Below are 26,374 nucleotides of genomic sequence, written 5' to 3' on the forward strand. Positions count from 1 at the left end.
TTTTTACTTACAACATCTCCACATTTTCCGTGTTTGGAAGCGTTTTTTAATTTTTCCGTCAGAACACAATTTATTAAAATTGCTTACCACAAATTTTCGCGGATAGTGAATGAGTAGGAACGGAAGAAAAAATCATCAAGAAAGCCGATTTTCCTTTATCTTGCAGGTTCATTCAAGAGAAAAGAGGAATGATTCAAAGATGGTTCTCACCACAAACTACGAAACATTCTCCATCGACCCGAAAATTGCATTGATACTTCGGCGGTGCACTTAGTCGAAGACAACTGACGAAAAACTACGCAGAAGAAACTTTAATTCTCGCTTAATTCCTTTTCAAAGGACCTGGTAACACTCCTTTCATGAATTAATTTAAATAGCGCAATCAACAGAACAACATGAAAGCTATTGATTGCAGTATTCAAATTAATTCATGAAAAATGTCACCTCGGTCCCTTGAAAAGTTAAGCGAGAATTAATTCCTCTTCCGATTCTGAAACTAGGTATGGTGATAGGTAACGATGATAACGGCGATCTGCAGGATCTTTGTGCGCATGCGAAGTTAAGGACTCCTACAAACTTCTTTTGGTTCTACTGGAACCATTCGGATAAATTCACGAAAATGTTAAAAATAGAACTAAAATGAAGGACACGCCAAGTTTAAATGAAATCACAGAATCATGATTCAAAATGTTTTTCATTGTAAGCAAAAACTACATTACAGTGATTACAGGTATAGAAGAATGATATGATTTAATTTCGAAATCCAGAAAACATTGTTACGGTGGTCAGGTTCAAGTTGTTCCAACAAAAAAATTAACCATGCCGAACCCTTCTCAGTTCATATCTATTGAAGCTCCAAATGGATACTGAGCCGCATGTGCCTAAGTGCCTACTGAGCTATAGTGAAATTACTAAGTGATGAGATGGCGGATAAACCTTATTGAATTTAACATCTATGCAACTTTTTGATATGACAATAATTCTAATAGTGCCTGAAACCAACAGCTTCAATGAATGAAGAAAACTTTTTTCCATGAAAGTTGTTGGTTTAGATCATTTCACAGTACATGGCTAGTATGTCTGCTGGGCCGACTAGTGTATAATAATAAATTAAATGAAAATTAATTTCAAAATTGTTTTTGGAACCCCAATATTGAAATAATATGTATGTATGTTAACAACCATCCTGACTCAAGTCTTATTCTGCATGTGGTGTCATCCAACAGCACAGTCAATTTTACATGCTGCCTTCAATTCTATTAAAGGTTCCAAGGAGGGGAAGATGGTATGGTAAACGAATAGAAAGCATCTCCTTAAATAGTGTAACCCAAAAAACTAACAAAAAATACGCTGTACATGGGATAGTTTGTTTGGAGCATGAGACATTTATTACAGCTATGAGGAAAAGTACTTAGTCGTAACTTTAAACCCCTTCCAATCAAATTACATAACATTATTTGCGTTTATTTTAGAACGATTAAGAACGGTGCCAGCAAAAGTGGTACATATCACATTGAGTTACAGGAGACGCATTTTCCAGAAAACTTCAACTAATAAATTCAAATTGACAATGCAACTCAACCATACCAACATGTAATTAGTGCTGTGCCTCTTTAGGGAGAAAGTTTGTTCACACATTTCAAGTTTATTGCAACAAAATGCATATGTAATACTGCCCACTATTAATGGGAACAAAACGCAACAGAAACCGAAAATCGGTGCCGGTAAAAGTGGTACATGTATAAATTTTTAATATTATTCTAAACGGTAGTGAACCATTATGAAAATCAGAATAGTATAAAATTCTGTTGCAAAACACCTGAATTTATCATTTTCATTTTTTTTAATTAGCTAATTTTAGTGAGTACAACTGTAATTGAACCACTTTTACTGGCAACGGCGGTTCATTTGATACTCATTTTTGTTCCTATTTCCAAATTGAGAAGCTTGAGAAGAAGAAGAATTTCAATTTTGATTACTTACATCTCGTCATCATCATAACGGGTGTCCTTATTCGTAATAGTGCAGGTAACTCTTATCGAAAATATTATTTTAATATTGATTTTGAACAATTTGATATATGCAATTTTACAATATGCAGAACAGGTAGAATGAACTGAATATTTAAAATCAAATCGATGCTAAACCACCAGAAACATTATAGCGGATATGGTTTTTCTTTTGAAACCTCATACAGCACTACAATAAGTTTTTGTTGGGGTTTTCTGATTGGATAGATAAAAAGGTTCTCGACATCGTTCGAACGGTAGAATATTTTAAATATGGATTATTGCTCTTATAAAACCACGAATTATATGCGTACGCGTATCTGTTACCGCTTTTAAAGCCGCTTTTTTCCTCGAAATCCAAGCTTTCTTAACAATCAAGCCCGTCAATATGAGCATCAATTATATTAGTTACACTCTGTCTCAATGAACAATGTCGCATATAAGCACAATGAATATCAAAATATTTTTTTAAATTCATGTAAATCACATTTCGCTATGTAAAAAAATCATTCTAAAAGAAAAATTAGATGGATCTTACTTGCATAGTAGCTGTCGTCTTTACTTTCCCCGGGAGAGTTGTTGAAGACTTGTACAGGATGTTCACTGTTGTAGTGGGCATCAGGGCGTTCGCTTTGATTTGGCTTAATTGGAAAGTGCTGGGTACACCCGGACTATTTACAAGTTTACATCGCGGAATCCCACTATGGTACCTCCATAACTCTTCATTCCTGTAATAGACGGCGGTTGGTAGTAGTTTTATCCAGTTCGACGAGCATCTGTTGCGTAAAATTCTCCAGAACTGGGTCCTTAAGGGCTAATGTAAAGCAAACTTCGTCCAGCTGCTAACTTCAAAATAAATCCGGTTCATTTCAAGATCCTCATTTTAGCTAATTTTTCGTGCTTTCAATTTATGCAGCACTTTTAACGGGAGCAAACGTTTTCACGTTCGTATTCTTGCACAGCTTGCTCTGATCTCTCGCCTATAGTAGACCCCTTGGGGGTCCATAATAGCAAATCGCCTCCCTATAGTCGACACTTCATTTGATTTTTATGTTCCGTTTCGGAACGTTCTTCTTCCCTATTGTGGACCCCCAAAATATTCCTATAATGGACACTCTCGTATTTATTTTTTATAGAATTGTGAAAAATCATCTAATTTCACTTTCCATAGCATTTCCAATGCATGTAATCAAATCATAGGACTGTAAGGTAGGTTCTCCCGAAGGAATCTCATAGCAAAATGTTTACATTGTGCTGTAATATTTAAAAAATGGCTGGAGGGTCCACTATTGGTTGGGGGTCCACTATTGGGCACTTTACCCTATATAAAAATCTCATTTTGTCCATTTTGTCAAAATGTCACATTTGCAGTTTTGCAAACAAACGGTTCAAGTGTTACTTAAACCGATATTGTTTTGATGTTTCTTTTTTCGCTTAATATAATACAATAAAGATGGATTTTGCTTTTCTGTTAATTGAATGATTCCCTTTTTGGAATCCCTATGACTACCTCTGGGAACTTATGTAAAATATCTGAAAAATCTTACGGTGATTCTCAGGAAGAAAATAATGAAACGATTACCGATTTGAACCTGTTGAGAAAACCCGCAGGCCATATCCCCGTACCTACCTGCACCCGTTGGTTGCTGACGAAACACGTTGGCCATCTCCATCATGAACACCCCTGCCGAGAGATGCAGCCCATGGCAGATGCAGTGAATCGTAAAACCGATCACCGTCAGCAGCCAGCCCCAGCCTCCCTCCGGGTAGTAATGCTGCCTCAGGGTCATCAACTGTCTCAGGTCGGCCACCAAACGGGCACCGTAGGGAATCTTCAGCTCATTGCCATTCCGATAGTGCCGATGGTGCTTATGGGACCGGTGATTCCCTGAGGATTCGTATCCCATATTGTTGATTCCACTGCAGGACCCACTTCCGCTTAGCCCCACTCCCGAATCCTCTCTGGAGTGAATTTGAGGCAGCGATTGGGACCGCTGCATGGCCAGCGGTCGCATTGTATCGTTCGACGAGAACGACATTTTCACCAATGATATTTCTTCAGATATCACAAACAACTTTGATTTTATACTTTCTCACTCCGGTTCCGGATGTTCAATCCGGCGTCTCCCAGTTATTCATTTTGATTCGTTTCAACACTCACGACACCTTACGTAAATCTTCGCATACCGCTGGACAAAACACGGTGTGCTCCCCCAAACCACCCAGGGAAGCATAATTACCCCCGGTGTTTGAACGCGTTCTTCACTGTTCACTGATTATCATTTTTATGGTCGCAAATTGGAGCTTGATTGCACTGCAGGACCGCGCACCGTCTTCCGCCCTTGGATGCTGAACGTTGACTGTCGAAGTCGCAGGCGTCGGAGAAGGGAAAGAGAAAATCATTTCTTCGGGCACTTTCAGTAAATGTGTAGTCTACAACGGCCGGTTCGCCACAACACGATCCACCTGGTGCTATCGATTCCGTCGCGTCGTTGTCAGTTGATATGCGACGCCGATTTGAAGGTGCTGCGAGCAGCACAGTTGTCCATGTAATGTGAATTTGGAATTATTTGATAATGATTGTCGCTCATGTACATCATTCAATTGAAAGTAAAACAATTGTCTAAAAAATAGATCAACTTTTCACAGATTAACATCCATATAAAGATTCACAATCTTAGTAAATCATATAATCGAGGTGACACATATGCATGGTAAGCAACTAAAAAAATACTTTCCACCTTCTAGCTACTGTGCAACGCGATGGATCAAGAGGGAGTTTTTTCGTCCGCTCACGACGATATATTTCAATTGCAAATCCGCCTGCAGCAGAACGCGACTGAAGTTATGTCTGCCCTGTCTGCGATACCGGTAAATCGAAAGGCGGTCGTTTATGGAGAAAAGCGTGAAATTTAAAATTTACGATATTTTCCTATGGGAAATTGATGGCCGGGTGATTGCAACAGTGTGTAATGGTAATGGGAAGTTTGTTTGATCTTTGGTGAATGGTCGAAAGCGGTAATTGCTTGAATCAAAGGGGGCCTTTAGATCGACTCCAGCTAGGACGAGGTATACATGACATGAAAAAAAATATTTTTTTAAAGGTAGATCTCTCGAATAATTGGAATTCTTCTTCTTCTTCTTCTTATTGGCATTACATCCCCCACTGGGACATTGCCGCCTCGCTACTACTAGTGTTCATTAAACACTTCCACAGTTATTAACCGCGAGGTTTCTAAACCAAGTTACCATTTTTGCATTCGTATATCATGAGACAAGCACGATGATACTTTTATGCCCAGGGAAGTCGAGACAATTTCCAAACCGAAAATTGCCTAAACCGGCACTGGGAATCGAACCCAGCTACCCTTAGCATGGTCTTGCTTTAGAGCCGCACATCTTACCGTTAGGCTAAGGAGGGCCCTGAAATTGGAATTACCTTGGTAATATTATAACATTCCGTATTCTATTCTTCCATAAAAATATTGCTCTATAAGAACACCATAACAAATTTCATCGTGTTCGTTTATATCATTAAATGCAGCCAACCCTTCATTCAAGGAAGGTGTATGTCCGAAAACTGTTTGCCCATTGGCTATGATAAGATGAATTTATTGTATTCTCAGCTGCTGGGTTTATTTTTTGTCAATGCATGGGTTGTCCTTTCTTGGACCCAAATAAATTGAATTTTGTTTTCAAAGCAACAGATAATTTTCAACTACAATCAATTGCCAAAGCTTTCACAAAGCATCAACAAAATAATTATAAGGCAGTACTGTATGTATGTACTGCTGCTATGAGCTTTGAACTTATTTCTGTCTCTTAGAACAAGCTCAGAAACGAAGACATACAACGTCATGACGCCGCAACCATCTTTTCTTGTTCGTATTCGGCATAAACGGCAATTATGACGGATTCGTTACGCTAACACCAACCTATCAAAAGCGATCACAATTTCGGGCGATTAATTTTACGACTGCAAAATAATTGCAACCCCGGAGGCTTGGTCACGACTGCGTTCCGGTCGTTAACACGAAAGAATTATTATAAGGCTCACCTCAAGTGTGAGATCCCGAGGCTACTGAAATGTCGAAGTGTTAAAAGTTATAAGTTTTTGGTTGCAGGTTATTCATAATTTAATTCGAATTAAGTTTTCCTTTTTGTTCGAATTCATGAAATCAAACATGGATGGATTTCCCATGAATATCTTACAGTTGAGCTTGTCGTAGGCATCAATTTGGATCTAAAATTTTGATGTTCCGAATAGCATGTTAGTCATGCACTTGGTAAAGGACCCTAAACTTTCCCTTGCAGTAACAACTCTTCCATTCCTTGCTCGTGTAGTATTGTAATGCCGACCTGGAGGTGGACCTCAGTTGTTCGTGCCCTGGGAAACGTGTTAATTATTACCCTCAGGAACTTGCTCTGTTGAAGCTTAACCTGATGGGTATCAGCGCAGTTCTCCTAAACCGGCATGCTCACGGTGTGTTTGTCCGAAGAGGCTTATTTTCAAAAAATCAGTATCTCCCAAACACTCACTACACGAAAGTATAGGTTTTCCTCTTTCACGTAGGTGTATTTTTAAAATGTTCTATCGGGGGCAATTTTCCATACATTTTGGGGGGGCGGGGCTAAATTGACTATCATTTAGATTTATTTGGAGTTTGCACCAAAAATAGCTAATTGTTCTAGATCCCCCGATAGAACATTTTAGTTTACCCACTTTTCATATAGTCATATAGGAGAGCATCTACTTTCACGTGGTGGGTGTTTCAGAGATACTGATTTTTGAAAAATAATATTTCCCCATAGACACACCGTGTCACCGATACACCATCAGGTAATGGGGAGGATTGAAGCGTTGTTGTTTGTGGGCTAGGTTATAATGCCAAACGTTGTCGAATGCTTTTTCGATATCGAGTAGGGCCATGCTTGTAGACAAGCTTGTATCGTCCAAGATCGACAGCGTCATTGTAATCTTGGAAAGATGTTATGACGTAAGTCTTTTCCTTCCCAGGCTTCTGGTTGGAGATCAATTTTGCTGACTTCCCTGGCGGTGGGAAGTAGAGCTGATAAGGAAAAATCAGCAAAAACTAATAGAAGTAACATCTTTTGCTGTCGAGGATAGGGCACTAAATGTCAACAAAGGAAAAATCAGTACGTTTTGACAAATAGGTACCCAACATGTTTGGGGACGATAACAAAGGGAACCGCAGCGACATTCGAATCTGGCGGTGTTAACAGTTTGTGGGAGACTATTCATGAAATAGGTACTACAACAGAGTAAAAAGTGATAGATATTCAGTAACGCTGTCGAAATAGTTCAGTGACCGCGAGTTACGGACAAGAAGAATACTGTAAAAGTTGAATGCAAGAGGTTGGTACCCTGCTCAAGGGAGAACGATACAATCACAATGATTTTTTTCCTACAAAAAAGGCATTAAATCACAGAGAACATACGTTGAAGCTGCACTCGCTATGTTGTGATAACTTTTTACTGTTCATTTTCAAATAACTTTGGAATGTCGCCATTTTTCCGTGCGTTATCAGCGCTAGTGTCATCAAAAAATGCCACAGCGCGTTAGTGTCGTTATGCATGCAAGAGCAAACCAGTGCCACCGTGTTGTCAAAATGAGATTGTGAGTTGCAATGTCGACGTCGATGGCGTTGAGGTTCGGTTGGTTTGTTTACACATGTTTTGCAAGAAATTTTGTTCGAGCCTCCATGTCTGTTCTCTGTGATTAAATTCAATATCTCAGGAATCCACTGGACCACATTCCATATTTTAATACCAGAAGATAGATTTTTCAATAAGGAATTTGACCCCCACCCGTTTGTTCACGGCACACATCTTTGGCCAAAAAATGTTGTTTTTACCCTATTTTTACTCAGTTAACAGTTTGCATAGTTAATCTTTATCAATTTTCGATCAACAGGTTCCAATCGAAAGCTGTTATGTTCATTCATTACCCAGATATATTAGTTTTAATTTGCACCTACTTCTCTTAAAGTACAATTAACCCCATGTGTGGTATTTGTGCAATGAAAGTATAGAAATCTATCAATATGCTTTCTTTGAGCTAAATTCCATGTTCTTATATCAAAAGAAAGATTTTCTGGTACGCGCCTGTTTGTGGCTGTTTTGAATAAAAAACAGAACCGCTTATTAATATTTTGAGGCAAGGTCCAGTTTTTATCGTAGTTTCGATTTCATTAACTGTGGTGTCCAGATTCCGGATGATTCCGGAATTATTCCAGAATCTGTTGGGGAGTTTAAGGTATTTAGCATAGCATTGCATAGGATAGCATAATTACGGTGTACTTCGTAGATTGGACACTAGTGATACTTATGTTTTTTTTTAATCCTTATTCAGATTGCTATCAGAAATCAAGGTGGGTGTGGTCCTTGATTTCACAAAAGCATGAGGATTACTAATGCTGGCCACGACCATCTTCGCCGTAACTTGGGAGGGGATGGAAGTGTTGATACTTACTTAACGAGAGGCCCCGACTCAGCGACACCCTTATAAGTACCACGGAGTTGGATATTGGGGAAGGTATTCGTTGGGTCAGGATTTGCCTGTAGCGGACAATGTGACCGTGGTAGATCTTATACCGTAGCACACCACGTAAAGATGTCTACCTAGCGATACGGGGGTTTGTTGGGGAGTTTAAGGTATTTCGACGGAAACTTTATTTTTATGTGGAACTCTTTTCAACCTTTACCTTATAACAAAGCTGCACTTAATACGGTTCTATTAGTGATTTTTCAGAATTTCTGAAGTGCTTGTGAGCGTCTCTAGGGTGTTTCCACATTTTTCCGGGGAAGTAGTAGGAAAGGACATTCTAATTTTTAGCCCAAAACATGTCATGCGACAGCTCATTCTTCATGATTTTTCACAAATGAACCTCTAAGGATTCTGACAAGTGCAAAAGACCTCATTGGCCACTCCCGGAACAACAACGGATTTTTTTTTAAATCTTTCGTTTATTTGGAAGGCTCATTTGCCGTGAAGCGTTACGGAGCCGAAATCAAGTTTAACAATACATTTCTCGATTATTTTATATAGTGTTAGTTTTGGGGAACCGAAAGACTTATGGTTTAGTCGAGGTTAGGGAATACAATAATACAGTAGGAAAGGAAAGGATTTTGGGGGGCTTAAGTGATTAGAATGCTGATGTTCACAAAGTTGAACAACATGGGATTCTCCGAAGGAACCTGTAGGAGGGAACATTTATGTTTGCAGACCAAACTGCTTCTGCCTCATACGCAGGAGGTCATGGGTTCAATCCCAGGTCCGTTCCATTCTTCTACTTTGTATCTTTCTCAATATTTCTCATGTTCTAGCAATCGCTAGAACTGGAAATGGACTTCCATACCGTTTCCATTTCAATGCTATACTCAACTTGACTATTGTAGTAGTAGCTGCTAGAATTGGAAATGAACGAAAAAAAAAACTCGTTTCCTACATCCAATAAGAAATTCTATCAGTTGCCATCTCCTATCTGTCACATTGGCAGCTCGTTAACCAAGACGAACCTCTGCCTCTCGAACCTAACCTAAAAATTCCAACAAATTCCGCATGAACTCGTGGCAAGTGCAGAGGTATATTCGGCTTGCAGTGGGCGAGTGATTGCATCATCATTTCCTTCCCTTTCCCTACATTGACTAGCATTCTGACGTGGCAGGCGCCAGTGTGACCTAACAGATGAGATCACCAGTACTTGTACATTGAAGATGAGTGCTAGTCCCAAGCAAACATCTGTTGGTTCTCTGTGCAAGAACAGCTGATCTGGTCATAATGGAGTAGCAACTACGGCAGTCAATCAAGCTCAAGCTGTATGTATGTGTGTATGTGTACAATATTTTGTAGACACACTTTTTGGAACTTAGCATTGGTCAACTTACTCGCAACAAGTTCCATTCGACTGAGAATTCTGTCCCATTGTTTGCTATTGAAAACTGGCCAAATTGGACTATGGGATCAAAAGTTATGGCCAAAATACTATTTTCTATGCGCAAAACACGCTAAGAAACACTTACTTTTTTTTTGCTCGAGAATGGCACCAACACCGCAAGTGTGGCAAGTGTTTTTTTTTAATCAAAATTTTCAACATCTGTTGTCTATGATTTTTTTCATCAAATGCTGTGTCTGGTTGTCTAAGGTTGTCACTGGTTTTGTTTTCTGCATCCTATAGCAAAAAAGAATTGAAGTTTCAAATATTTTATTTTTTGTGAGAATTTCCCCGCGTGAGCGTCTGGTTGGCTAGTCACCGGACAGACAAACAGGGCTATTATATTCTGCCAAATGACTTTTTTGGCTGAACGACATTTTCGGGCAAATGAAATTTTCGATCAGAAGGGTATCGGCATAATGGCTTGTTCGACGACTTTCAGCCAAACGGCCCTTCTCGTCGTTTTGATCAAAAATCATTCGGCGGAAGCCATTTGTTCAAATGTCACTTGGCCAAAATATAACATGTTAATCCGAAAGTCATCTATCCGAATTCAATTTGATTGAAATGAATCTTTGGCCAAAACGGTTATTAGGTCGAAAATGTTATTTGGGCGAAACCTAGCCGAAACTAACATATAGTCGAAAGGGACATACGGCCGAACGGTACATACGGCCTAACTGGCCTAACGTGGTTTACCCTAATAGGTCATTTGGTCGAAAATGTCGTTTGGCCAAAATAGTCGTATGAGACTAACCACTATTTCGGCCACACGACATTTTCAGCCGAACAATTTTCTTTGCCAAATGGTCCTTTTCGGCCAAACGACATATTCGGCGTTTAACCATTTCTGAAAAATGACATTTTAAAGCAAAAAACTTTCGGCCAACGGTTAAATTATGTGTTTGGCCAAACAACTTTCGGCGTCGTGGTATTCGGCCGTTTGATATCAACAGAAATCCTTACTTATTTTCTAGAAAACTTACTATGATATTTGCATGATTTTTTTTTTCAATTTTCATGATTCTTCAGAGTTTTCTCGCAAAATTTTCCGTAATATAGCATAGCATAGCATAGCATAGCATATGTGATTGTACAAATCGTGGGTGGCTATACAATGCTCAATTGAGCAATCTACTGTATATTGTCGCAAATTGGTACTTGGGATTAGTACCTTTTCCTATACAGTCCACGTCCTTACAATCACGGAAGGAAGGGAAGGAATGTTAGTTCAACATCTACTAGTGAAGATGCAGGGAACCCATACTACCTTCATAGATGTCTCGGGAAGGAAAATTAGTGCTAGTGGGTAAGGTGAATAATAGGGAGCTCTATTCGACAATATAGAGCGTTTGTCAATAACAGTATATGCTGAAAAAATAATAAAATATATTCATCAATTTACTTACGAACCGTTCAAAGGAGGACAAAGTAACCTGGATTTTACAAATGTTTCGCATTATATACAGAACACGCACACTTATTCACCGAACATTATAATTAGAACCAAAAACTCGGATTTTACGAATGCTCTAAATCCTACCTGAAACACGTCCGATCACGCACCAATTGATTACTCACTCGGCCGCGCGAACTATCTGCTTACTGAGCAGAAACACGACAAAACGGCCGACGGCCGCGCAATGCAGAACACAATATTTCGACAAATCGCGCGATCGTTCTGCCGTCCGAAACAAGAGCCAACACGCACTGAACTAATTAACTTTATTACCAGCCGCGGAATGCAAAACACAAAATTTCGGCAAATCGCGCGATCGTTCGGCCGTCCGAAACAAGAGCCAACACGCACTGAACTTTATTACAAGCCGCGGAATGCAAAACACAAAATTTCGGCAAATCGCGCAATCGTTCGGCCGTCCGAAACAAGAGCCAACACGCACTGAACTCTTCTCGCAAAATTTTCCGCAATGTGCACTTAAATTCTTCATAATTCCCACGGAAAATTCTCCTAAACTTTCAAGGAAATTAACTCGGGATTTCAACGGAAATATTTAAGGAATTTTAAAGATTTTTTTTTTATTTCAATGGGGATTTCAGAATTCCCACTGGAAGTTCTTCTTATTTTTCACGGAAAGCATTTCAATATTTTCACGAGAAGTTGAATTTAATACTTTAAACGATGCAAAAATGTTGACGGTGACATGATTCCAAAAACTGTTGGCGAAGACGGCATGGCGTGGTGGCGCACACCTCTACATGTGAGGTCAATAGTCCTTTATAGACTCATCAGAAGACTATTTGCGAGAAATCACGACGAAAAAGTTTGAGTCTGCAAACGGGAATGTCCTACCCATATAAGTTCTCCAGGGGCACTCCGCGAGGTTTCGGGAATAGTCAATGAGGTCTTTACAAAAACCCCAGAAGCTTATTAGTAAAAAAAAACGTGAAGAATAAGCTGTCGCATGACAGATGTCCACCGTAAGAGGTTCCCCTAAAGTACTCTATAGGGGTCTAGGAATGGGAACTAAGATCTATTGTACTTTACAGATTTATAAGAAGTTTACTCGTGAACAATCATTAAGAATAAGCTATAGCATTACCTTGGGGAACTCCTTGATGTTTCAGAAGTGGCCAATGAGGTTCTTGGTATTTTTCAGACTCAATAGAAGTTTATTCAAAAGAAATCATTAATAAAGAGCTGTCGCATGACACGTTTTGGTCTGCAAACCGAAATTTTCTCTTCTACAGGTTTCCCCGGAGTATCCCGTGTTGATCCGAAAGTGTCCAATGTGGTCTTTGGTCCCTTACAAAAACGTCACAGGTTTATTCTACAGAAACCGTAAAGAGTACGCTATCGCATGACCTGTTTTGTTCGAAGCGATATGTGGAGGTTTTCGCAACTGTTGATAGCTTTACGAATTAGTTGAGCGCACATTAGTTGAGTCTGCAGTCTATAGGACGCCCGCATTTAACTATTTCCGGTTAAAATGCGTTTTAACGGTTTAACAAGAATTTTAAAATTGACGTCCTATATGCCTTGCCGGGTGAAATAAAAAAGCATCACCCAACCCCCATTTTGTTTTCTCACTGCCGTCAAGGCGAATAGATTGGATCATTATTCTGAACGCCCACATGAAAGAACATTTTCCTACATTGAACGTTCGCAAGGCGTACGGTGTTCTTGTGGACATACAAGGTTGGAAGTGGTGGAGAAGTTTAATTTCATAGTAAGAAAAGAATAGTGGTATTATATAGGGGCCCTCTTTAGCCTAGCGGTAAGATGCGCTGATATAAAGCAAGACCATGCTGAGGGTGGGTGGGTTCGATTCCCGGTGCCGGTCTAGGCAATTTTCGGTTTGGAAATTGTCTCGACTTCCCTGGGCATAAAAGTATCATCGTGTTAGCCTCATGAATCATGATATACGAATGCAAAAATGGTAACTGGCTTAGAAACCTCGTGGTTAATAACTGTGGAAGTGCTGAATGAACACTAAGCAGCGAGGCGGCAATGCCTTAGTGGGGGTTGTAATACCAAGAAGAAAAAGAAGAAGAAGAATGATCGCAATTCTGTGTGATGGGACGCCGACATTCAAGAGGGATGGGACGCTTGCAAGAGGAATGGTAATATTGTGGATCTGGGTGCTGCGGATAGAGCTTTTCTGCGCTCAAGCGAGTAGAGGGATATTTTGAAATCACTCCCATAAACAACATTATTTTGCAGTTACTTGGCTGTTGAACATTTCCCGCTCTTCGAATTTCTCTTTCAATGCTGCATGAAGGCGCGCAAATGCGCGAGACTCTACATGACTTTACGATGGTTACATACATTCCTGCTCCAATCAGCTGCTAAATCACGTGAAATTTCGTAACGAGTGCTTTTTAGTAGCATCCCTACTAATTTTCTACTCGAAATATAATGTGAAAATATTAGTTACAAATAATACAAAGCTCAAACTAAGTTTTTTTTACTTTTTTCCCCAAATAATATCAATACTTCTCAATATAAGATCTGAAGTGAACATAACCACAATTTTCAAAGTTTGGCTCCGGCACAATAGATAATTTTGATTTCAGTTTGACAACCAGCTCTATTCGCACCACCCAGTTGTGGATCAGAATAATCACACTTTGGTATGGTGGGACACCCTAGTTCTCTAGCTTCTTTCTCTGCAATGGGGAGATGCCCGCATAAGGAATGGCCTTAGACTGGATCGGACTGATCACAATTCTGCGTGGAGGGACGTCCACATTTTAAATTTTCTTCTAATGCGTGGATGGGACGTTCGCAAGAAGAATGGTGTTATTGTGGATCAAAATGATCATAATTCTGTGTGGTGGGAGGTCATGATGTCTTTCTGTTAACGGTTTCCAGCATTGTTGCAGTTGGTCAACGGTGGATAATGTTGTGTTTAGAGTTATCTTCGACTTTGAACGAAGTGAGACGTTCGTAGTATAATAATATGCCGGAAATAATCGTATGCTGCAAGATGCTCTTGCACCATAGTGAGACAGTAACCTCTTATCATAAGATATTTTCGGAAGTGTTTTTTCCTTACTGGGCATAAATATATCATCATGTTAGGTGCCCGCCAAAGTAAACGCTACGTGCGATGCGACGCGACTCACGTAAAAGAATAACAATTGTTATCAATGAACTGTCAAATCGCGCCATCACTATGGCTTCACCCTTAGCTTCATGATATACGAATGCAAAAATGGTGACTTGACTTAGAACCCTCGGAGTTAATATCTGCGGAAGTTCTGAATGAGTCTAATGTCGTTTTCGGTTATTGATGGGTCGAACCTAGTTCTGCTCCGGATCCGCTCTAACAGCTGTCAAAACGTTCGGTTATTCGTTCAGGTTGGATCGCGATCCGCACCAGATCCGACCCAAAACAAATGAGGTTCGCTCTGCTGATTTATCGAGATCGAACCTAGGTTCACCAATACATTCGAACACAAACTGTCAAACAGGTGTTTATGTTTACGCTAAAGGAAAATGGAAACATGAAAGACACGGAAGGGTGCGGATGGGTATTTGACTTTTAATCGTTTTTGTTTCATTTGTTGAATTTATCAATTTTGTTGCTGTCTTCCATGTAAAAATGGATTATTTTAATTGTGTGTTGTCTTCAAGTTTCTCTGATAGTGAAATGGATTCAGATACCGACATATTTTTTGCTGATTACCTCAGACGGTAGCTCCATTATAAACAAAATGAGGGTTAAAATTTTGTTGCAAATGTGATCGATAAATGCAGTGACTAGAAGGTAGCTGTAGCTGCTATTTATTCACTATTACTGCTATTACGTTGTGTAGACATATTTTACCCCGTTGATATTTATTATGTTGAATCTCCTGTTATGTAGAGAAAAATTATTTTCCTTTCTTGTATATTTGGTTTTTGCAGTTTTGGCGAAATCGCGGTTTATCCCAAAGGGCCCCCTCTTGGGAGGAAAATACAAAAATGCTAGTCAACTCTTGTGCGATTTGATTCTTTGTTTTTAAATAAATCTCAATAAATTTTCTATTGGATTTTTTAAAAAGTGTTTCCATGTTTTCTCGTTCTATTCCATTTGAATGGCATAATTGATAATTCAAATGTAATACAATCACTGTTACTCAGAACGCCACATAGAACCAGTATAACAGTTTATCGGGAAACACGGATTGGCATATTACCGGAAATGTTCCAGAGCGCCAAAATTCCTTCACGGCAATCCACATTGCCATCGCCATTCATCACAAGCTTCTAATCACATAAGTTTATTGATGGATTAATTGTCATTTTCAAAATTAAACAATTAACAGAAGAAAAATCTGACTTTCCTATTTAATTTATATAATAAGAAACAAAATAACACTAATAACAAAATTTAAAAATAAAATCTGTATTAAATCTGTTAAAATTTTTATATTTCTGCCTGCTGATAAAAGTGCGAAATGAAAACATCTGTTTTGTTTTAGGGCTTGAGTTCTCACTAACACCATCATATTGACTCGATCCCGATTCGTTTTTCGTTCGGTTATTTAGAGTCGAGGTAGGACCTGACCCAGGTTTAAAACCGAAAACGACATTAATGAGTCTTAAAAATGAGCTGTGAGGAATCTGTGTCAAAAGGTCGAAAGTCAACATATCGAAGGACAAAAGGTCGAAAGGACAAAAGGTTGAAAGGACAAAAGTCGAAAGGACAAAAGGTCGAAAGGATAAAAGATCAAAGAACTAACGGTCGAAGAGGTTGAAAAAATAACAGGATCAAAAGATTTAATGAACAAAAGATCGAAAAGACAAAAGGTCGACAGAACAAAAAGTTGAATAGACGGATATTGATGTTTTCATTCCATTAACCAGTGGGTGTTCTTACGAGTTATGCCTTATATTTTAAACAGACGCTATTCTTCAGAGTTTACTTAACCCTCTAACACTCGAATTTTCATTCTCTGACGACCACAATCAGGATATCGTCGGCGTAGACAAGACGTAGATGTTGTTTGGTAGTAGATATTCTTTGGTAATCCATTGAAGACCTCGTTCATTGCAACCAGAGACAGGCGTCCAAGTGCGGTTAAACGCCTTCGAGATATCCAGAGGAACTAGACTGACGTGTTTCCCTTGGTCGAAGGCACTTTGGAGTACGTCTCCTAATCCAGCGAAGCTGGCTCCGTACTCCAAGGGAAAGGCATGTTGGTGGAAGCTAAATCTTCCGTCAGCTTCAAGTTTTTCACACAGCCTACGGTTTACCAACCTTTTGACGGCCTTTGATACGCAGGAGGTCAGTGAGATAGGCAGATAATCAGCGGTGTCGCGGGAGGAGATACTCTTTTTTGGAATCGGAATAACGTGGCTGAGGCGCCACTCGTCGGGAAAGGTTTGATTGGTCCAGGCTTGATTTATCAGGTCGAGGAATACAATTTTTGCGGTAGGGGGAAGGTTTTTCAGCATCGGATACCCTATTCCATCCGGACCAGAAGACTTCCCGTTGCTTCTGGCAAGAGCGAAGGAAAGCTCGGCGACTGAAAAGGGCTGGTTTATTGGAGAAACTAGTGGGTTCGACGGTACTTGAAAGTTTTGGAGCGCCAGGACCTTGGTGGCTATGAACTTTGAAAATCGGCTGGGTAGCCACTTACTGATGCGAGTATTGAAAAATATTCCCCGAGTGCATTAGTGAATGCGACGGGTCAGAGATAGTGTGGTCTTGTGAATCGATGTGAATGGTGAAAGAACTACGCTTGCCACTTAATGCATTGACTTTCTCCCATAGCTCGGCGACGGATTGGGACGGATTTATGGGGTCAAGGAAGTCCTCCACTGCTTTCTTTTGGCGTCTTGGGTGATCGTACGACATTCGTAATGTCTTTGCTTGTAGTTCTCCAAAGCACCCCTGGGTGTCCAGGGGAAAGTCGGAGTGCCTTCCTCCTGGCTTTGACAGCTCGACGCGTTTCATCCGAACACCAACGGAGAGCTCTTCTTTTAGGCCGAGTACTGGTTTGAGGGATGGAAGAACCAGCGGCGTCAAGGACGACCTTGCAAAAGTCTTGGGAGCGTTAGCTGGGTACTCGAACCCAGCCACCTTCAGCATGGTCTTGCTTTGTATCCGCGCATCTTACCGAATGGCTAATTATTGAATTAGGATATTTAAGAAGCCATTCGTTCCTCAAATAGTTTAAATCCAAAAATTAACGTTAACGTAGCGTTCAAGTTCCGATGGTCGTGCGTGATCCTATAGTTGCGGTAGTGTTGTTTTTACACAATCTACGTATTAAACGCAGCACCAAAAGACCAAATACTTTTACCCTATCAGTACTTCTCTCTTGTTATGTTTAATGAATAATTTGTCAAAACACCTATACTTCACCTTAATGCTAATTAATCATATACATTATTGACTGAAACTGAGCTCCTTGCTCAGCGAGACACACTTTCGAAAATAGCAAACTCATCCAAGCAAAAAGTAGCACCACCCATATCAATAAACCCGACATCAGGATTGACTCTGTGTGACTGGGGAGCAGCCGAGATAAAATTGTTGCGAAATGTACTACCATATGTTGGCCAATAACGAGAAAAAAGAAAAGCCTATCCTCCTGACATGGCATCCAATGAAATTTGACACCTTGGCATAAATCGATCATCGATCTGGGGGATGCGAAGGCAGCAACAACGAAATTGCTCACTTTGGATCAAATTACCGAGCACTCCACCCCGAGCACCAGTCAGCCAACCGTTCCGGCCCCCGTAGACGCCGGATCAAAGCGATAATGGGTTCAGAAGGAAGGGCGATGAAATTAAGCATGTCATGGAAAACGATCTTTGACATGGACCAGGTTGATGCTACGTAATTAAACCAAAACATGATACCAATGCCGACGCGTGGGTCACGATGATGTTCGGTAGGAACCATCTAATGAGTGAAGAACAATTACATTATTATAGTATATATTTAGATGTTCTTGAAGCAACATAATACGATTGCTCAGAAAGCATATTTAGTAATCATTAGAATGGTAATCTGATGTGTAATTTAATAACTGAACCAAACTGAACCAAACAATTACGGGCAGCGGCATGTTCCCGTCCCCAACGTACCTAATTCAGTCGGATTCCAACAAAATGGCTTGAATTTTTGATTTTTTTTTATAAACCCACAGATACTAACCATGTACTGAAAGCCAAGCATATCGGTTGTAATTGGCCAGTGGTATAAACGTGCTGCTCAAATGGTCCTTTTCCAGGTATAAAGCAATGCAAAAGAAATATAAATTAATGTGGATAATCTATTTCTCTAAAGTGCTATTCGTGATAATTCTAATGTGTTTTTTAATGGGAGAATAAAGATAATGTTTTAACTAGGAGGACGACGAAGGAGTCGAAACATCCCAACGTACACACATATGAGAATCAGCACCAGCGTATAGAATACCTGTCGGGAACACAAGTCACTGCCTGCAGATGTGATTATCGTAAAATCAACATCATCATTCAGCAAAATACGACAGTCGACGTGAGTGAAGTGACAGCGATTGCGACTTTATTCTGCCATCATGGTCCGGTGAAGATGCCAACTTGTTGAGGTGCAGATCTTCTATCAATAACATTTTATCAGCTAGGAAGCAACTCGTGAGAAAGATGCGCATGTTGGTGTCTTCCTGCTTCCAACTCCCAGAGCGCTCGCCATGCTCAAGAGCTACCGTGTGCCGTTGGTTGGCACTGGTCCATATGGTGTTACTATGGGGAAGTAATATTTATTATGATAGCAGCCAATATTAATAAAGCATATAAGAACAATCGATACATTCGATATGACTTCTGCCACCATAAAAGTTGTAATTTTTCTGTAATCACGTGTGACAGATACAGTTTGGTATTAAATCGCTAAATGAACTGTCCCAGCTCCTGACCCAAGGTGTAGTTAGCAGGGAAGGGGGTTTTGTTACCGACCGAAAAATATTATTTGATTTAGTGAAGATCTATCATGCAACCCCATTTTTAAAAAAATGTATTAGCAGAGGATAGATTCCAGCCAGAATGTGGTGGAACATCTGAAAACCAGAACCGATCATCATCGATTTGAATTGCCTTGGCATATGTTTTCAGTTGGCTAGAAAAAACGTTTTCCACTTGTACTAAGGTCATTATCTCTCAAAAGTGATTTTTGAGAAGAACGTAAATGTTTTTCCTAACATTTTACTTGAAAAAATCGTAACCCAAAACCCATTCCAGACAGAGGAAAAACTTTTTGTGACAAAATTGTAGGCATAAATCAAGAGTTTGTAAACAAATATGCGTAGTGATTTCACCTGAAATAACAAAATTCAGCTTCTGAAGTTAAGTGGGTCTTGAGTTTGTTAAAAAAAACTCCCTAACTACGGCAATGTCACCCGCACTTAATTACACTTACTCGCACTGGCCAGCAGCAAATGAGCCATCATCGCGCCGGGTAAGCGAGCTCTCGGTGTCGTAAATTTGTAGCAAATTTTCGCTCCACTTTTAAGCTGGCCCGAAACTCCCGAAAAGGGTGTTTGTTTGTTCGCGCCGCGCCGCCGCCGTGCCGACGGACACGGCCCCGGAGAGTCCAAACAATCGACAACATTCCATAAAACATATCCACTTGATGCGAGCTGCCAATAAATTTGTGCGGTTTGGCTTGTTTTTGAGTTGGTTTGCGCTGCCGTTGTCGTCGGGTCTCCAAAACTGGTGGGGAGGAGCTGCTTCATTTGACCTACTTCGGCGGTTTGGATGTTGGGAGTCAGAGCAAGTTTTTGCGTTCGCATCCACGCCAAACCTCTTTACTTCGTCAGTTATCGGCCCCTTCTTGTTCGTCTCACCGTTTCTTCTCGATTCAGCAGCGACTATTATTTGTATTTTATGGTCTTTGATGTGAACAAATCGTCACACATTGGAAAGGACAGCGGAATTGTTCCAATCCAAGAAGGAGTTTACCGAGCAACAAAAAAGTGATTTCCGGTTCGTAAAGTTTTCGACCTAGGGACGGAAAAATCATCCGAAAGTAGATTTTTCGGGTTGGTTGTAAATCGAATTTTAAGTATTACTTTTTATCGGTTTTGTGATTTATTTTGAAACTGCTATGAAAGTCATCTGATATAGTCGTTGGAGACAGCAGGTTTTTGTACATGACCATTCCACGTTTATGATAGGAAAAAAGGAAGCTATCATAAAATATTATGAATTTAGGTCATTATATGCATTTGACGGCAAAGAATAATCAAAAGCAATCAACACTATGAATCCAGTTTTTGTCATAGTAAAAATGTAAAAGAGTGAGAAAGGTGTGTCCTAACCAAGCATACTGCGTGCAAGCTCTTAGGGGATAATACACCACGCGTCCGCTTTTCAATTTTTGTATGGACATGGAAGGGTGTGAAATAGAGATGGGCGTTAAGATCCGGAACCGGTCAAATGATCCGGATCTCTAAAGTGAGTGAATGATTCGTGGATAATTTTTTTAAAGATCTGGCTCACCAGATCAGCAAGTTATTTGACCATTTGAAAGGAAATAATAAAATAAAAAGTTCATTCTTTGTAATCCATACGCTTGTAAACAAGAAAGGGTAAAGTAATTGTCAGTACGGTTTAAAAGTGTGAGCCAGAATGACGAAGGTTTCAGGTTTTGCATTCTCCTTACGTTTTGTTCTAAGGATCCGATCCGATTGAAAGATCCGGATCATTAGAATGAATGACCCAGATCTGATCCGTTCATCAAAGTGATCCGTTTTGCCCATCTCTGTGAAATGCCGTTTCACATAGCAACATCGTTAGATTATCACTACCGGTATTAATCTTTACTATTCATGTAGAGAGTAAAATAGATCAAAGTTTCCACTATCATCGAAGTAGAGGAGTGCGTCGGTCGACCCGAAAATAGTCGACTGCGGACAGGGCCGGATTTGGCCGGAAGGGGGCCCGGGGCTGACAGTTTGTGGAGGCCCCAAAATGTACAAAAAAGGTTGGTTTTGGCACAAAATATTTGTGGGGATGACATTTGTTTCGCGAATGGCATTGCCGGCCGAACATTTGCGAAGATGACAGAACTGTACATCCGCCTGAAAAGTGAATCACAAAAGTTGAACTGGTCGAGGATAAAATACATTATAGTGAGCACGACAGGATTTGTTTTGAAATCTAATTATCAAATTTCCACTGGAAATTCGTTAGAATTACTGACATAAAATAGTAGTGTTCTTGTTTTTGCAAAGCTAGAATTCTTGTTTAGGATGATAGAAAAAGCATTCAAATCTAATGTATACTTGAGTTCTCTGTAAAACGTTGAAGAAATAATATGCTCTAATATTTGCGTGTTAATCCATTAATTCTTCCGGGAGTTTAGTCTGTAACACTTTTTGGAATACTACCAGAAATTTTTAAGGAAATTAGTCATAATTATAACAAGGGGAGTTATTTATTTCAGAAAAATATTGTAACCAAATTTGTTATAAATTTGGTTGGATGTTTGTTAAAGAGGCTGCGAAATGATGAGTTGACATCCGGGAAGGGGCGCCTAACATAGCTCTGGTCCTCACAAGTTCCGATACTCACGCTTCCACGGGTCTTCCGATGACAATTGACCGCCAGCTAAGGGTTGCGTACTTAGCTGGTAGTGCAGCCTGGGCACTGTTGTCCTTCTGACATCAGCTAGAGTGAGAGGGTGCGTCCTGTGGGGTCTGCCTAGGATGTGGTGGGGTTCGACAGTGGGCTCTGTTGAATTTCTATAAAAAGCTGCATGTGTCCCCAAGCGACCGTGTGCCGCTCGAAGCGCACTAGCCTAGTCCTGGTGTTGGGTGGGACTTTAAACAAATTTGACCCGACTGATCGAGCGTCTGTTCACCAAGGAGGTGCGGCTCCAACAGCGTCTGTTCTGGCATCCAGCGGCTGAGTATGAAATGATATTCCCCGGAAGCTATACCTAAGATGGCAGCCCCATCCCGGTGGATAGGGAACCTTGGGCCAACAACCTACTGTTCCCGAAACATCAATTTGTTCGAGAATCCGATAATGAAAGAATACGGACTGATTTTACGGCGACGACAGAGACAACGGACACGAATAGGAACATGGAACGTTTTAACCCTAGCCCAGCAGGGTAAATTGGCACAACTTGCCAATGAGGCACGCCGCATGAAGCTTGAGATCCTGGGACTGAGTGAAGTCCGTTGGCCAAACTTTGGAGAACACAGAACGCCGTCGGGACAAGTTCTGCTATACTCTGGTTTACGAGGTGAACACGCTCCCTGGCATAATCCAATGTTATGCGCCAACCGATGCTGCCGATCTGCAAGACAAAGATAACTTCTACAGTTAACTCAATGTCGCCGTAGATGGAATTCCGAAGGGTGATATCAAGATCTGTTTGGGCGACTTCAATGCGAAGATCGGATCCGACAACTCGAACCATGAGCGCATTATGGGACGCCATGGTCTCGGAGAAATGAGCAAAAACGGAGAGCTGTTCGCTGTTCGAATTTTGTGGTAATAACGACATGGTGATCGGGGGATCGCTCTTCCCTAATCGACCGGTTCACAAGGTCACGTGGGTCTCCCGTGACGGCTTTACAGATAATCAAATCGACCACATCTGCATCAGCCGAAAATGGAAACGGAGCCTTCTTGATGTACGGAATAAACGTAGTGCCGATATCGCGTTTGATCATCTCCACCACATCGGCGAAATATGTCTGCGCATTCCGCGGATTCGTCGGCAGAAAAGAGTTGGAGGACAATTCAACACACGTCAACTGGAAGATGCCACGGTGAAACGGTCCTTCGTTGAAGAACTGGAGACGCGTGCTGCAGATATTCCGGAAGGTGGCAGCGTGGAAGACCAATGGACCGCCATCAAGAATGCCTTTATCACCACCAGCGAGAACAATCTGGGCGAACTACGCACCCAGAGAAAACAATGGATCACCGATGAGACCTGGAGGAAGATAGAGGAGCGAAGAGAAGCCAAAGCCGCGATAGAGCGATCGAAAACCAGAGAAGCCAAAGTCTTAGCCCGTCAACGATACGCGGCTCTTGAGAAGGAAGTAAAACGCTCATGTCGACGGGACAAGCGAGCGTGGGCAGACTCTCTGGCCGACGAAGGAGAGAGAGCCGCCGCAACCGGGGACGTTCGCCGATATCTCACGACGATTAAGCGGGGCGAAGATGAATGCAACGATGACTGAGAAAGACGCGAATGATCAGTTATTGACCGACCCAACTGACCAGCTGAAACGCTGGTTCGAGCACTTCGAACAACTTTTTCAAGTGCCAGCCAGGCCATCACCACCTCGGCATGATCTGCCTAGGATCCGACGTATAACACGCGTCAATACCGAAGCTCCATCACTGCTAGATATTCAAACAGCCATCCAAAGCATGAAATCGAATAAAGCCCCAGGGGTCGACCGCATATCAGCCGAGATGCTCAAAGCTGACCCCATGACATCCGCTCAACTACTGCATCGTTTATTTCGTAATATCTGGGACACCGCAACTTTCCCGGTCGACTGGATGCAAGGTATCTTAGTGAAGGTGCCCAAAAAGGGTGAGCTGACTGTATGCGCTAACTGGCGAGGCATTATGTTGCTGTGTACCGTTCTCAAAGTTCTGTGCAAAATTATCCTAGCCCGGATTCAGGAGAAGATCGATGCGACTCTCCGGCGGCAGCAAGCCGGATTTCGTGCCGGAAGGTCCTGTGTGGACCATATTGTCACGCTCCACATCATTTTTTAGCAGGTCAACGAATTTCAAGAGTCCCTTTACTTGGTATTCATTGACTACGAAAAAGCTTTCGACCGTCTCAATCACGAGAATATGTGGGGCGCCTTGAGACGCAAGGGGGTTACTGAAAAAACAATCAACCTCATCGAAGCACAGTACGAGGCCTTTTCGAGTAGAGTGCTGCACAATGGGGTCCTGTCCGACCCTATCCGGGTCGTAGCTGGTGTGAGACAAGGATGTATTCTATCACCGTTACTGTTCCTCATCGTAATCGATGAGATTCTGGTAGATGCGATTGACCGTGAACCAAACCGCGGGCTTTTATGGCAGCCTATAACCATGGAGCACCTAAACGACTTCGAATTGGTGGATGACGTTGCACTCCTCGCTCAACGGCGCTCTGATATGCAGATTAAGCTCAACGATCTTGCCGAGTCATCAACGTCAACAAAACCAAATCGTTGGAAACACGGTGACCCCTTCCGGGTAATCAGTGGAGAATGTTAAAAGCTTCCAATATCTTGGTAGCCAAATGGCGTCAGACGGCGGTACCAAGATCGACATAGGAGCACAGATTAAGAAAGCAAGGACTGCCTTTGCGAGTTTAAGAAATATCTGGAAAACAGGCAGACATGTGAACGCAACAAAATACGAATTTTCAACTCTAACCTGAAATCTGTGCTGTTATACGCTAGCGAAACATGGTGTGTATCAGTGGAGAACACTCAACGGCTGCAGGTGTTCATTAACAGATGCCTGCGGTATATAATTCGAGCCTGGTGGCCTCACAACTGGATCTCAATCAACGAGCTCCATCGTTGTTGTCACCAGAGGCCGATAGCAACAGCAATTCGGGAACGGAAGTGGGGCTGGGTCGGCCAAACTCTACGTAGGGGCGAAACGAAATCTGTAAACAAGCATTAGACTGGAACCCAGGATATCGCAGCAGAGGCAGACCCAGAGGCTCATGGCGGCGAAGCCTCAATAAAGAAATAAAAGAAGTAGACCGAAATCTAACCTGGCAACAGCGATAGCCGGGCAACGCTCAGGATGGAGATCTCTCAAGTCGGCCCTTTGCACCACCGGAGGTGTACAGAATCCAGATGTTTTTGAAGAAATGTTATTTTCAGTTGAAAGTTATTTTCAACGATATGCCATTTTTGAGCATTTTTCCAATATGTGCAATTGGTTTTGAACTTTGTGCCTCACGTATTTATGAATAAAATTGCACTCTACACTTCAACACAACGCAGTTACAAACTGTGAAGGTGCTGATCGAATATCCAACAAGCAATCTGACATACCCAAACACGTTCTTAGAGCCTCTGAAGAGAATTTTAGAAAAATAGGTAAGAAAAATATAGTATATGTATAATAAAACCCACCACGGGAAGAGAAAAGAGTATGAAGAACAAGTGAGGTGCAAGGAAAAATGGAGCAGAATGATATGCGGAGGTTTTATTATACTGTTAATGGCGTACGGAGAAAGACAACGCCATCTCCCGTCATGTGCAACTGGCGGAATTTGCTGACAGATAAAACCGAAGTGGCTTGCGAAGTGCGAACACTTCGAGACTTTGTTGTATAGTGGAAGTGACGGTGCATCGGTGAACAGAATAAATATTGGCAACGATGTACAAGCTGTGGAGTTGCTTACACTAGATGAGATTAGAAAAGCTATTAAAGAGCTGAAAAATAATAAGGCTGCGGAGAAGGACCAGCTCCCGGCTGAACTTCTCACACATGGCAGTGAACAGCTTAATGAAATTCTGCATGATATTATGTCGAAATATGGGAAGAAGAGGAATTGCCTGCTAGCTGGTTGGACGGCCTCATTTGCCCTCTCTTTAAGTAAGCGCACAGACTGGAGTGCGCCAATAACCGAGGAATAACCCTCCTTAATTCGGCGTACAAAATTATGTCCCGTATTCTGTTCAACAGATTGAGACCGCTTGAAGAGGCCTTCGTCGGCGAATAGCAAGCAGGGTTTCGTGAGGGCCGATCAACGACGGATCAAATGTCATGGAATTCATGCAAGATTGTCATAAAATCATGCATTCTCTGGTTGGGTGTACGAGCATTCTCGGAAATACTGAAGTTTAAGAATAATTCCTAAAGGAGTTCTCAGAGAAATTTGAAGAAGCATTCTTGAAGGATTTTCAGGTAGCAGTTCTGGATGAATTTCAGGAGGAACTTTCAAAGGAATTCCAGAAAGAACCTATATGTT

The 26,374-nt window shown here is 41.2% G+C and overlaps 1 protein-coding gene across 7 annotated transcripts in view; it reads right to left on the reverse strand.

Annotated features, from left to right (window-relative positions):
* Positions 1–26,374, reverse strand: part of LOC134205576 (monocarboxylate transporter 12-like) — a 471,854-nt gene that overhangs the window by 151,246 nt on the left and 294,234 nt on the right. For 2 of the 7 annotated variants that reach the window (XM_062680933.1, XM_062680935.1), the window contains exon 2: positions 3,640–4,369. The exons of 4 other annotated variants lie outside the window; for them this stretch is intronic. In XM_062680933.1, the coding sequence (XP_062536917.1) occupies positions 3,640–4,048 (409 nt within the window). In that variant the 5' untranslated portion in view covers positions 4,049–4,369. Of the gene's footprint in view, positions 1–3,639; positions 4,525–26,374 lie in introns of those variants that run through there. One more of the 7 variants, XM_062680934.1, reaches the window with a different exon arrangement.

This window comes from Armigeres subalbatus, chromosome 1, assembly GCF_024139115.2.
Source record: "Armigeres subalbatus isolate Guangzhou_Male chromosome 1, GZ_Asu_2, whole genome shotgun sequence".
NCBI classification, from domain to species: Eukaryota; Metazoa; Arthropoda; class Insecta; order Diptera; family Culicidae; genus Armigeres; species Armigeres subalbatus.